Source organism: Pongo pygmaeus, chromosome 7 (assembly GCF_028885625.2).
Source record: "Pongo pygmaeus isolate AG05252 chromosome 7, NHGRI_mPonPyg2-v2.0_pri, whole genome shotgun sequence".
In the NCBI taxonomy this organism is placed as follows: Eukaryota; Metazoa; Chordata; class Mammalia; order Primates; family Hominidae; genus Pongo; species Pongo pygmaeus.
In genome coordinates, this window is record NC_072380.2 from 9,370,833 (window position 1) to 9,384,452 (window position 13,620).

The 13,620-nt window shown below is 47.0% G+C and overlaps 1 protein-coding gene across 2 annotated transcripts in view; it reads left to right on the forward strand.

Annotated features, from left to right (window-relative positions):
- Nucleotides 1–13,111, forward strand: part of FAM167A (family with sequence similarity 167 member A) — a 46,733-nt gene extending 33,622 nt beyond the window's left edge. For both annotated transcript variants that reach the window (XM_054499451.2, XM_063668505.1), the window contains exon 3: nt 9,991–13,111. In XM_054499451.2, the coding sequence (XP_054355426.2) occupies nt 9,991–10,254 (264 nt within the window). In that variant the 3' untranslated portion in view covers nt 10,255–13,111. The remainder of the gene's footprint in view (nt 1–9,990) is intronic.
- Nucleotides 13,112–13,620: the final 509 nt, after the last annotated feature.

Consider the following 13,620-nt stretch of genomic DNA (forward strand, 5'->3'; position numbering starts at 1 on the left):
CTTCCAAGTTTGAAAAATCAAAGGCCTCATCACAGGGGTAGAGCTTAACTCTTGCTGTGGAGTCCTCGGCAGGGCCCGAAGAGCCTCCTGCTCTCTGCCCAGCTCTGGGGCTGTGGTCTCTCCCTCCCAGCAAACTGACCATCATTCCCCAGGGGGCACAGGAGCCCCTGGCAGGGAGGATCCCTGGAGGCCTGGCTCAGATGGAGTCATCTTGCTGTCTCCTTCCTGTATGCAAGTCAGCCCAGTGACAGGAGCCATTGCACCTGACCCCTTCCACCCACAGCCCCAGGCTAGGGGCCTGAAAGAGAACCCAGGACCAGCCGGGCTCAGACTCCCCACCCTGCAGGCCCCGGGCTGCAGAGCGTGAGTGTGGCCTCCGCTCGCCAGGAGAGTCAGCTCCAGCTCCCTCCCGCTGGGCTGCAGCCTCCCAGAATAGAGACCTCTGCGAAACAAGCTCCAGCCTTCCTCTGGAAATCAATTCACAAGACCAGCCTGGTTCCTAGGGGTGTTTGCATTTCTTTATTCACATTTCCCCGGAACCTCCAGTTGCCCTTCAGCAGCGCGCTTGAAGGGCACTCCTGCTTTCTTTCCTGCCAGCGTTAATCTGGCTCTTTCTCAGGGACCAAACCCGAGATCATGTCATACAATTTTACCGAGGCTTCTAAGTGGATTCTCCTGCACAACACTATGAAAATAATAAGGCAGACCTGCAGGTGAAGTTAAATAAGATAAGGAAAGAGATTACACAAATTGTTTCCTGGGTTCAAGAACTGTCCCATTCCCAAATCGTGGGACAGTGGAACATGTTCTGGGTCTGCACACACAGCTGGCAAAACAGCCTGGATTTTACACGCACCCTCTTTTCAGCATGCATCAGAGACTAATTGTAGCTATTAGGCTGGGATAGGAGAGACAAGAGCCTGACTTTAAGGGACCAGACAAAATGCCCTTCGCCACCTTGGGATTCTGTCTGCCTGCCCAGTTCTGGGCTGATTACCATGCTCTCCAGGACACGCACTCTCTCGCCTCTGGTTGGCCCCTGTGCACTGGGATTTCTCTCAAGCCAGCTTTAAAGATGCATCCAGAAATCTCTGCCCCAAACGTGTTTTCAGGTTTGCTGCCATCACAGCCCTTATTTCACCAAACCAAAAGAACAGAGGGTTCCATAAGCCAAAGCGCACACAGCCACATTCTTCAGGAATGGAAGCATTAGATGATAGAAAAAAGACAAACTATTAATACGGTTTCGGGTAAGACTTTTGTTGAAAAGGGGAGGATTTGTCTGGTGGTCCGTGCATTGCCTTTATTTTAGGAAGCAGAAACCGTGGTGGGTTAAAGGTAACACCTTCATAGAGTTGCTCCTTGTGCTCCCAATGGTCTGACAATTACATGTTCTTTTTTAAGTTCTGGATTACATGTGCAGAATGTGCAGATTTGTTACATAGGTATACACATGCCATGGTGGTTTGCTGCACCCAACAACCCGTCACCTACATTAGGTATTTCTCCTAATGTTATCCCTCCCTACCCCCCTACCCCCCAACAGGCCCCGGTGTGTGATGTTCCCCTCCCTGTGTCCATGTGTTCTCATTGTTCAGCTGCTACTTATGAGTGAGAACATGCCATGTTTGGTTTTCTGTTTCTGTGTTGGTTTGCTGAGAATGATGGTTTCCAGCTTCATCCATGTCCCTGCAAAGGACATGAACTCATCCTTTTTTATGGCTGCATAGTATTCCATGGTGTATATGTGCCACATTTTCTTAATCCAGTCTATCATTGGTGGATATTTGGGTTGGTTCCAAGTCTTTGCTATTGTGAATAGTGCCACAATGAAAATACGTGTGCATGTGTCTTTATCATAGAATGATTTATAATCCTTTCGGTATATGCCCAGTAATGGGATTGCTGGGTCAAATGATATTTCCTGTTCTAGATCCTTGAGGAATCGCCATACTGTCTTCCACAATGGTTGAACTAATTTGCACTCCCACCAACAGTGTAAAAGCATTCTTATTTCTCCACATCCTCTCCAGCATGTTATTTCCTGACTTTTTAATGATCACCATCTTAACTGGTGTGAGATGGTATCTCCTTGTGGTTTTGATTTGCATTTCTCTAATGACCAGTGATGATGAGTATTTTTTCATTTGTCTGTCGGCTACATAAATGTCTTCTTTTGAGAAGTGTCTGTTCATATCCTTTGCCCATTTCTTCATGGGGTTGTTTTTTTCTTGTAAATTTGTTTAAGTTCTTTGTAGATTCTGGATATTAGCCCTTTGTCAGATGGATAGATTGCAAAAATTTTCTCCCATTCTGTAGGTTGCCTGTTCACTCTGATGATAGTACATGTCCTTTTTTAAATTTTTAATTCCTAAAATCTTCGGGTGGTTTTAGACCCATAGACATCAGTCCCTGGGATCAGAGAAAGTATTCGAGCAGATCTCATTGGCAACTAAGAATAAAAGTATTTGCTTCCCTTGAATGTGAAGAAATCACTCAGTGTTTTAGACCAAGCAAGTGAACACAGATCAGCCAGGGGATGTTGAGTAAGGACGCAAATTCCACAAAAATGCTGCCTTTCCCAAAAGCACATCCTATGGTAGACTAGCCTTTGCCAGGGACAGCGTGAAACCCACACTGAGAGTTGAGTCACCCCAGCCAGCCTCTCGGGCCTTTGGCAAAGAACAAAATCCTTTTTTTTTTTTTTTTTTTTGGCCAATTGGTCCAATACGCTCCTTCTGTGGCCCCCATCTCCAGTAACCCCCCGAGAGGCCCTTCTACCTCCCAGACTACTCTTCAGGGTCTCATCAGCTTCCAGTGTCACTCAGGCTAGAGACAACATCACTGAGACCACCCTCCAGCTGTCCAGGCTGGGCCCCCATTCCCCAGCACCTGCGGCCACGCTTGCTGCAGGCAGGCTGACCGGCCATCTCTGTTTTCCCAGGACTAAGGAGGTCCCGTGGATGCAGGATTCTCAGTGCTAGAACCAGGTAGGTCCTGGGCAAACTGGATTGAACTGATCGCTCTAAATTTGCAGACTCTGCTGTTGTTTTTTAAATGGTGGTAAAATATGTTAATGTAAAATGTACCATTTTAACCATTTTATATGTACAGTTTACTAAATATATTCACATTGCTGTGCATCCATCACCACCATTCATCTCCAGAACTTCATCCTCCCAAATGGAAACTCCGTGCTCACTAAACGCTAACTCCCCATCCCCTCTCCCCAGCCCCTGGCAGCACTGTCCTGCTTTCCATCACTATGAATTGGACTACGCTAGGAACCTCTTCTAAGTGGAATCCTACAGTATTTGGCCTTTAGTGTCTGGCTAATTCACTTAGCATAATGTCCTCAAGATTCATCCATGTTATAGCATGTGCCAGGATTGTCTTCCTTTTCAAGGCTGAATAATATTGCATTTTATGGATAGGCCACACATTGTATGGATCCATTCATCTGTGGAGGGCACTGGGTTGGTTGCGCCTATTGGTGATTGTGAACATGGATGTACAAATCCTGGTTCTAGCTTTTGCCTTCATTTGTTCGGGGTGTGTACCTGGAGTGGCATTGCCATGTCATATGGTAACTCTGTTTAACTTTCCAGGACCTGCCATGCTGTTTCCCACACCTTTCTTACGGCTTTTGTTTTATTCCACCCAGCTCCGAGGTAGGAGTCAGCTCTTCTGACTCCCCAGGAAAATCCCGAGGTCCAGAGAGACCCCCCAGCAAACCACTGGCTTGATGCATTAGACTTTTCTGTGATCTGAATGTCCTCAGCTGACCTTCCCCTTGCATTTTTCCTCTCTGGGTCCTTCTTCCAGGGCCACCTTGCCCGTCTCCTCCAGCCCCCTCGCCACACCCTCCCCTCACCAAGTAAAGCTTGGAAGTAAGGAAATCTCTGTCCTCTTCCAGAGCCATTTAATTACTGTCTTTAGTGACTTAATCCTGCCCTTGGGGATTTGCCTCCTACCTTGAGAAACAACCTGGCTCGCTCTCTCTCTTTTTTAAATTGGTCTTTAAAAATTTTTTCAAAAAGACTTTATTGAGATAAACTTTACATGCCATACAATTCACCCATTTGAAGTAGCAATTCAGTGGTTTTTAGTGTTTTCAGAGTTGTGCAACCATCATCACGTATAATTTTAGAACATTTCAACACTTCACCCAGGTGCAGTGGCTCACATCTTAACGAGCATTCTTGTCTGCCTCAAAAAAACCAAACATCTGCAGCAGAAATCACAAGCACAGCTGTTTCAAAGGGGCCACGTGTGGCTGCCGCCTTTCACTTCTTCCAAGCCTGGTGGGGACACCCTGTCACCACAGTGCTTGGACAGCCCCTGACCAATGACATCTCTTCCCTTTCAACAAGTTCTGTGCCCTAATTATGGGGTTGCTGGGATTACAGGCTGCACCTCTGAGAATTCAGCAAGTGCTTTTGTTCTCAGAGAGACACCAGGCCACGCTGGGAGCGGGGATTGGAAATCGGCACATCCTATGGTAGAGCCTTTGCCAGAGACAGCATGAAACCCACAATGAGAGTTGAGTCACTCTGGCCAGCTTTTCAGGCTTTTAATGAGGGCTTAAAACTGGGAGGGTCCTTGCTGGGTTCCATGTTCTGTGCCTTGGCCTGGAGAGAAAGGACTTAAGTGATGGTGCACCTCTTACTTTGATTTGGCCAGCATAGTTCATATTTTCTGCCATGCTATTTGTTGTTGAATTTCATTCTCACTGTCCTTGGAAGAGATGAGAAGAGGCCTTATCTCTTTTCTGTAGATGAGGACACAGAAGTTCCAGGTGGCAGTGACTTGCCACCCAACGAGTAAGGAGTGGAGCTCAGCTTGAACCTGGGTTCTAACCCAGGGCTGTGGATTTTCCCTTTCTGCCGCCCCTGGGCCCAGTTTACCTCTAAGCAGACAGGAGCCCGGGAGAGTCCTCCAGCTCTGGGTGCTGACAGGCCCGAGTGTGGTCCAGATGCCACCATTCATAGGCTGGCTGGCCATGAGCAGTTCCTTAACTTCTCTGAGACAGTTTCCTTGTCTGTAAGACAGACTGAAATCACACCTGCCATCTACAGTTGTGGGAAAACGTGATGAAACAATCTATGTCAAACGTGTGCGGCCGCAGCCAGGGCTGTGTTGTCATCCCCGCCTCCAAGGGGCCCCTTGGCAGAGCTTGAAGGGAAAACAGGAGGAGGGACTCCAGCCCCAGCTCAGACCTGCTCTCCTGAACTGGCGCAGCCCTGTGTGCCTTCCCTGGCAACCACCATCCTCCCGACTGACTCCACACAGGACCAGCAAAGACATATGTTCATTGCAAATCTCTAAAAAGATTAATTTATAAAAAGCTTCTTAGCCGTCAGAAACCAGAAGACATTATGCTAAGTGAAATAAGCCAGTCACAAAGGACAAATACTGTGTGATTCTACTTCTATGAGGTTCTTAGAGTAGTCATATTTATACAGACAGAAAGTAGAAGGGTGGGTGCCAGGGGCTGGAGGAGGAGGGGTGGGGAGTTAGTGTTTGATGGATGCAGTTTCTGTTTGGAAAAATGAAAAGAGCTCTGGAGATGGATGGTGGTTACGCAATAACGGGAATGTACTTCATTGCCACCGAGCTGTACACTTAAAAATGGTTAAGATGATAACTTCTATGTTGTATGGATTTTATCACAACGAGAAAAAAATTCTGGAAACAAATTAAGCCTCTTAGTCCTGCACATTTTGCTCAGATTTCTTCAGAGTCTGTGGAAACTCGTGTGGATTTGGTTCAATTACAGCCGAGTGACCTCTTAGTCGGGGCTCAAGTTAGTATTTAAGGTGCAAAGTCACCTTTGCAAAATGCCTGTGTGGCCCAGGGAGCCGCCAAGCATGGGCCCAGCACAGCCAGGGCTCCCGCAGCACGGAGACAAACCCTGTTCTTTGGGGCAGGAGGTGAATTTGTTGATTTGTGTGCAGGGATCCCAACACAGTATGTATTGTGAGCACCTAAATGTTAGAACCCATAGTGCATCCTAGCGAGATATGCTCATGCTGTGAGACGCCCTCAGAACCAAAGCCCACTGAGGAAGTTGCGATTACCAGCCCCCTCCTCATGTTCTCTCAGAGCCCAAGCAGGGAGACCAGCCGGAATCGCCATCCCTATCGAAGCTGCAGCTTGCTTTCTCTTTCCACCCTCATGCAGAATTGAATGCATCTGCACAGCATGGGCGTGCAACGCAACGCCATCCAGGCGGCCTTTGTCCAGTCCATGGAAACTGACACAGGCCTTACTGTCAGCCCTCTTTCTAGCTGCCTCTGATGGGTCGTAAAGCCTAAATTGTTCTCTGACCTTTGACCAGATCTGTCAGCCACAGAAAAATAGCCCTTCCTTCCTGCTGCCTCACAGAGATGTGTCCACCACAGCCTGCGTCTCACAGATAGTCCTAGACACCTGGCCACACCCCAAATTCCCCGACTTTAAAGGATCTTTTCACACCAAAGATGCAATTCCTGGGGCCAAAGCTCAAATCTAAACCATAGGGTTCCTAGTGTTTCAGAAAGATCTATTGTCAAGTTACGGAACACTCCAAAGAGAAGTGACAGATGACTGTATTAAGGCAATGGGTGTACGCAGACAACATCTTTCGGGCAGGTTTGACCCCCATCTCCTCAGAAGGGTTTAGGTAGCACCTAGCTCAGTTCCAGGCTCAGTGAGGGACACCATACAAAAACAAATGACCAGCCACCCTATCACTAATTTGGTGCTATTCTAGATCAATAGAATTTAATTGGCAATAAATTTGAGTTTATTCAATCCTTGAGGCCCAAGGATTGAAAAGTAAACTAATGAATGTGGCTATGAACTTTAATCCCAATTTTGCCATTAGATACCTTGCTGACTCCCAAGCAAGCTTTCTATCTTGATTTTTCTCATATATGAAATCAGGAGAAAAGAGATCTGTGCAAGTGCATAAAAAACGAGAGAAAGAGGAAAAAAAGAACATTGAGTTGCTCGCTGGCAAGGTCACTTAATTTTTCTACCCTGCAATGTGCTCTATTATAAACCTAACAGGGAGAAAGTGAGAACATTGCCTTCATTTGCATAACTACAGGGCATCTCAGGGCTCATTTTTCTAAATCAGTTTGGCTCCAGGCACTAGGTAAATGGCACAGCCAAGCATGTCACAGAAATACTAAAACAATAACCACTTACAAGTGGAGACAGAGGAAATAGAAGGATTCAGATCTCGAGTCAAGTAGGAGCAGCTGGCAACCTGTCTCAGTGACAAAGTGTTGCTTACAGAAGGCGCTCTGCACTAAGCCAGTCCCTTTGAACCATGGCACAACTGAGAAACCAGCCCTCTGAGCTCCAGCTAGCATCCTCACTGGTAAAATACATACCCAGACTGTCCTGCTGGTACCTCAGGAGTGGCTGTGAGGCCCATCAAGGTTAAACGTGAGAGGAAAATACACCTCAGGACTCCAAAATCAGTAGGCCAAAGGGAAAAGTCAAGCTGGGAACTGCATCAGGCAAAGCTGCCTCCCATTTTATTTCTAAACAAGATAGCTGCAAAGATAAAACCTACATACCTCCCTCACAATTGGCCCACAAGGACCTTCCCTGTTGGGCCCCCAGATCTGTACCCTAAAACAGTTCTGTTGAATTTCACCCTGGCAATGTAAATTGACAGCTGATCTTCTCAGGTGCAGGACAAAGGACAGAACTCCAAGTCATCCCTTTACTCACCTGAGACGAATGCATACCTGATTGCTTCACGTGCCCTATGTTTGTTATCTTCTATAAAAATGCAGATTCAGTGAGCCAGACTAAGACACAAGTGACTTTTCCTCTACCCTAAACACACATGTAAATTGTGTATTCGGTTGATCAAAGACTGATCAACCAAAGGCTGATCAAAGACCCAAAAGAATGCAATCGTTTGTCTCTTATCTACCTACACCTTTAAAAAATTTCTTCCTCTTCCCCCAGTATCCACTCCTTCCCCTTTAAATATTAAGGCCTTCAAAATCATCTTTGAGGAAAGGCATAGACCTGCCTCCCAGGCATGCATCCTTAACCTTGGTAAAATAAACTTTCTAAATTGTTGACACCTGTCTCAGACACTTTTGGTTTACAGTGGGTTTGGGAAACTGGGAGTGTGAAGCCAGGTGAGAAATTATCATCACATCTCTTCGTTAACAGAAAAAAAACTCTGTAAAATACTTAAAGAGGTTTATTCTGAGCCAGTATAAGTGACCGTGGGCCAGGGAACAGTCTCATGAGGTCCTGAGAAAGCTCGCCCTTAAGTGGTCCAGTCACAGTTTGGTTTTACACATTTTAGAGAGACAGGAGTTACAAGCAAAGACATAAATCAATACACAGAAGGTATACATTGGTTCAGCCTAAACAGGTGGGATATCTTGAAGGGGCTTGGACGGTGGGGGTGCTTACAGGTCTTAGGTAGATTCAAAGATATTTTTATTGGCAGTTGATCGAAAGAGTTAAGTTTTGCCTAAAGACTTGAAGTCAGTAGAAAGAAGTGCTTAAGACAAAGGACAGTTGTGGAGGCCAAGGTTCTTGTTATGTAGATGAAGCCTCCAGGTATGAAGCCTTTAGAGAAAATAGATGGTAAATGTCTCTTTTCAGACCTTAAAATTGCCAGACTCTCATTTAATCTCTCCTAGATCTTGGAAAGGCCTAGAAAGGGAAGGCTTGATTGCATTAATGGAAATGCTCTACAGATGTAAATATCTCCCACAAGAGATGGTTTTGCAGGGCCATTTCAAAATATGTCAAAGAAATATACTTCAGGGTAAAATATTTTTATTTTCTTCAGGGTTTGCTACCTGTTATGTGATGCTATACCAGAGGCAGGAATTTATTACCTTATTGCCACAAAGAGTCTGTTTTGTCAGTCTTATGATCTCTAGTTCAATGTTAATGCCCATCTGCTGTGCCTAAACTCCAACAACAAGGGGGGTATAACAAAGCATGTCTGAACTGCATCCCATCACAGCTGGGAATTCAGTTTTCAGGTTTCTCTGGGGTCCTCTTGATGAAGAGGGGGCTTGTTCAGTCAGTTGGGGGGCTTAGGATTTTACTTTTTGTTTACACGTCAATAGGAAACATCAAGCCAGTAAAAATATTAGGAACCTTCTACAAGGTCACTAAGCACTCTGCTGGCTCCCTACACCACACTGAAGCTCGTCCTTTAGCAGCAGAACTTAATTGTCAGTCATTTTGGTTCTGGAGTCCAGCTGTCTGGCTTCCTCATCCCAGCTTGGCTGTGGATGAGCTTTGTGAGCCGACACAGCTAATTCCCTGGCTGTGCCTCTGCGTCCTCCTCTATAAGCTGTGGGTGATGATGGTGACGTCACTTCACAGGTTGTAGTGACGGTTAACTGTTGCATGTTAATAGACCCAAAGGCCTTAGAACTGTTTCATAATAAAACACCCAGTACCTAGGAACCAATTTTTGTTTGGCTGTTTTGAAACTTTACTAAGAAATATTTCAGGCATTCTAAAACGTTTAAAGAGTAATGTAACAACATGACACTCCTCAGCATAAGAAAGAAAACATGGCCATCACAGTCAAAGCCCCCATATACCTTTCCCAATCACAGTCCCTCCTTCCCACCTAGAGGCAACCATGCTCCTGAATTTGATAACTGTCACCCTATGCTTTCCTTTATACTCTTACTCCATCTGCATGAAACTAAACAATGACAAAGCACTGGAAGTATCTTCAAGCCAGGACCAATACGCATGTCTTTCAGGATTTAGATATAGCAACTAGCCTAGCACAAAGTATTGTTTTGCAAGCACACCCTCATTTGTCACCTTGCTTTCTGTGTCTTTTCACCTCCCTGAGCAGGGAAAGTGCTAATATTTCTAGATGGACCAATTAATGATCTAAGACATTAGTCAGGGCCCTGCTAATCAGTCTGTGCCTGTGAGGGACTCTGGAGCCACTCTCTGCTGACCTTGCCTCCTCCCCCTCCCTTCCAGACGGAAATGCGGCTGCAGGACCAGCAGCTGGCGAGACAGCTCATGCGCCTGCGCAGCGACATCAACAAGCTGAAAATCGAGCACACCTGCCGCCTCCACAGGAGGATGCTCAACGACGCCACCTACGAGCTGGAGGAGCGGGACGAGCTGGCCGACCTCTTCTGTGACTCCCCTCTTGCCTCCTCCTTCAGCCTCTCCACGCCACTCAAGCTTATTGGCGTGACCAAGATGAACATCAACTCTCGGAGGTTCTCTCTCTGCTGAGGAGCCCTCAGACTGGGCGGAGGGGCTGGAGCGGAGGGCTTGGGCTGGAGGGGTGTTAGAGGAAGCTGAGGCCAAGTTACTCCAGTGGGTCTCCCAGAGGCAGGGGTCCCTGGGACTGGCAACACAAGGGCCCCAGGACCTATTCAGTGGTGCTCTCCCAGGGGCCCTGGGTGTGGATGCCAGTGTCTCTGTGACTGGCTCTTGCTTAATACCCAAAGAGCTCTGCAGAAGGGCTGCTCCAACCAGATGTTAAATGAGACCTGGGTTCCCACCATAATCCATCCCTCCACAGTCACGTTCCTGTTTCCCGGAATCACTGGTGCTATGAACTGGGATTCCCAAAGGGAGGCCCCCCCAGCAAAGCTGTCATTCTTGCAGAAGGCTCTCCCGCAAGGGCCTTGGGGAAATTAGGTATGTCAGATGTGCCTGTCTCACGTGCTGTTGCTGTCCTGTAAGTATTGTCTCAAATTCACCCTAAGTACATGACTCAGCAACATTGACAGGGAGCTACTAGGAAGGGAAAATCGAAAGGCATGACAAATGGGCACTTGGGGAGGCAGCCCCAATGGCTAGCAGCCAGTGTCTCTGGTGAGCCTGACACTATGAGGCTGTGTAAATTGTAAATTCTGGCGTGTGCTGGGACATGTGATGGGGACACTAGCGTAGCTTGGGTGCAACAAGCACAGATGTCCCCATTGTCTCCCCTGGCCACATGCATCTCCAAAGAGCCTCTTCACTGCCACCCACACCCCAGGGCGACAGCCTAGGAGACCACTGGTGACTGAACCAGGCAGGTCCTGAAAGCATTTTCCATAACTGAATTCTCCTGGAGGGGTGTGACTGGGGCCTCCTGGTGGATTCTGGTGGTGTCACCTTACTGCCCTCTCCGGAAAGACAATCGAAGGAGCCCAGAGGCCCATCCTGAGCCGCCTCTGAGATTTTGTGCCTGACCTAAACAACTAGTTTTAATCGAATAAGACTGTTACTGATGTGTTGTTCACTTGTTAATAACTGATTTTTGTCCAAATGGGGAAGCCACTTCTGTAGGTCAACTACAGTGCATAGGATTTGATTTTAAGAGTTTCTCCCTCACAACAGGCTTGAGGATCAGCAAGTTAAGACCCCAGCAGGTTAGGGAGGTCATCCTGGGGTCATACCGCATGGCAGGGGTTCCTCGGCCAGACTGGTAGAATCCTAAGATCAGAAGTGTTTCTGACCTTTGATGTCATCTAGTCGAGTCCTCTCATTAGTAAAGGAGCAAAGTGAAACCTGGGAGAGAAGAAGGACTTCCCTCAGGTTGCACAGCTGTTTAGGCTGTAGAATATTGATGTGTGAAACCATTGTTGATAATGCCTAGTAGATCACATGTCGATGAACTTGAACCCCAAAGATGGTCGTGATGCTTTGCCAAGCCCACACACTGCCAACCCCTCTACTTTCCACCTCAGCCCCACCCACATCTCCCAGAGTATTGCAATTCAGAACATTTGGGTCAGTGTGGAGCAAGGCACTGACAGTGGTCCCACAGGGCATGTGTCAGTAATCACTGTCCCATGGTCTGCGCACGGCAACTGGCTGCTCTGTCTACTGTGACTTCTTCCTGTGTAATCTCAGTGGGGCCCGGGCCCACCCACACATCGTGACCCACATAGGGGAGAGGTTGCTTTTCTTTTGTGGGCTGAGAGTAGGACAATGCAAATGAATGATCTCTAGTAGACAGAAAAGAACTTGGTCTCTTTTTTATAATTTCAAAGAGCCAGAAGTTCTGTGCTTCCTTCAAAGTAGGTAGAACAAGGCAGCCGAGATCTACTGTCTGCCATGCTCTGTGCAATGAAGTCCGCAGGCCTGAGGACCATGCACTGCTGTCCTTCCTCAGAGCTCTGCACAAACACTGCCAAGTCCTGAAGACGCGTTCCTTTCCTGCCAACCTCCTTCCAGATGAGCCCTTGAGGTCTTGGGCTGACCTACACACACACACACTCACACACACACTCACATGACAGAGAACATGCTATAAACATCCTTGAACCCATGCAGGAAAGCCCATCCCATATTCTGAAAAAATGCCAAATTAGGTTTTTCTTTCTTTGTGGAAATCAGTCATTACAGTAACCGAAACCATTGGGTTCAACGAAAACGGAAAGATTTAGTTGAATGTAGTCAGTCCAATTAAGTTGGATGCAACTGAGTGATTTAGTTGCTCGGGTAACCCAGTGCTTGCTTGCTTTTTCTTCATTTTCTGGGAGGAAACTAAGATCAAGACACATGTTTGGGGATAGGTTAAATGTCTGAGCTATTATGGGATGAGGAGGTGACCCAAGATGAGAAGTGGAGGGGGACAGCGATGTTTTCTAAACATTGTCCAGCGTGGACTGGCTTCCTTACTTTCCATAGTGAACACAACTAACCACATTAATTCAGCTTTGTGAAGTCCCCGCTCTCTGTGGGTCTCTGAGTCAGCAGCAACATTGGCCTAACCTCTGTCCCACCCTCCTGGCTCACCACACGTGTACAGTGCTGTTTGCAGTTGTACTCATTATCCATCCATCTCTCTGCCATCCCCAAGCATCCCTGGGTGTAAAACGCAAAGTCTCCACCAACACTGCCGTGCGTGGTCGTGTCTGATGCCTTCAGGGGCTCAGTAGCCATCACAGAGGCCTGGAGGGCCTGGGCAGGCTTGACGATGCCTGACCGAGTTCAAGACCCACACCCTGTAGCAATACCAAGTGCTATTACATAATCAATGGACAATTTATACTTTTATTTTTTATGATTATTTGTTTCTATATTGCTGTTAGAAAAAGTGAAATAAAAATACTTCAAAAGAAGATATCCATATAAAAACAAAAGAGAAAAATGCTTCTCCTTTTAGCTTGTCCCTGTTGTAGCACACACAGGATGGATGGATGGATGGATGGACGGACGGATGGACAGATGGGTGGATGAACAACAGACGGAAGGAAGATTTCTGCAACCAGATGGAGGCAGGGGAGGGAGGAAAAGATTCACCCAAATCACTGTTCTTCCTTTCTTGTATCTTCCCCTTGAGGAAGCTGCTTGGTGGTTGTTACTATGGGGAGTTCCACAGGTAAGCTGAGGCAGAATTAAAAAATGCAGTCTTTATTCCTGAGTTTGACTGAAGCCAGAGCCAAAGTAAACCCACTCTCCTCCAGTGGCCTTTTCCAAAGGTGATCATATTATGCTCTGAGATCTTAAGCCTGAAATTTTTTCAGCCACTTAAAGCACCTCTTAAACCTCAAAATCGAGCATGCATGAAAATCACCTGGGCTGCTGTTACAAATGCATATTCCCAGGAGAAGTACTGGGTCCCAGCCCCGGGGATTCTGGCTGTGTCGCTCCAGGCTT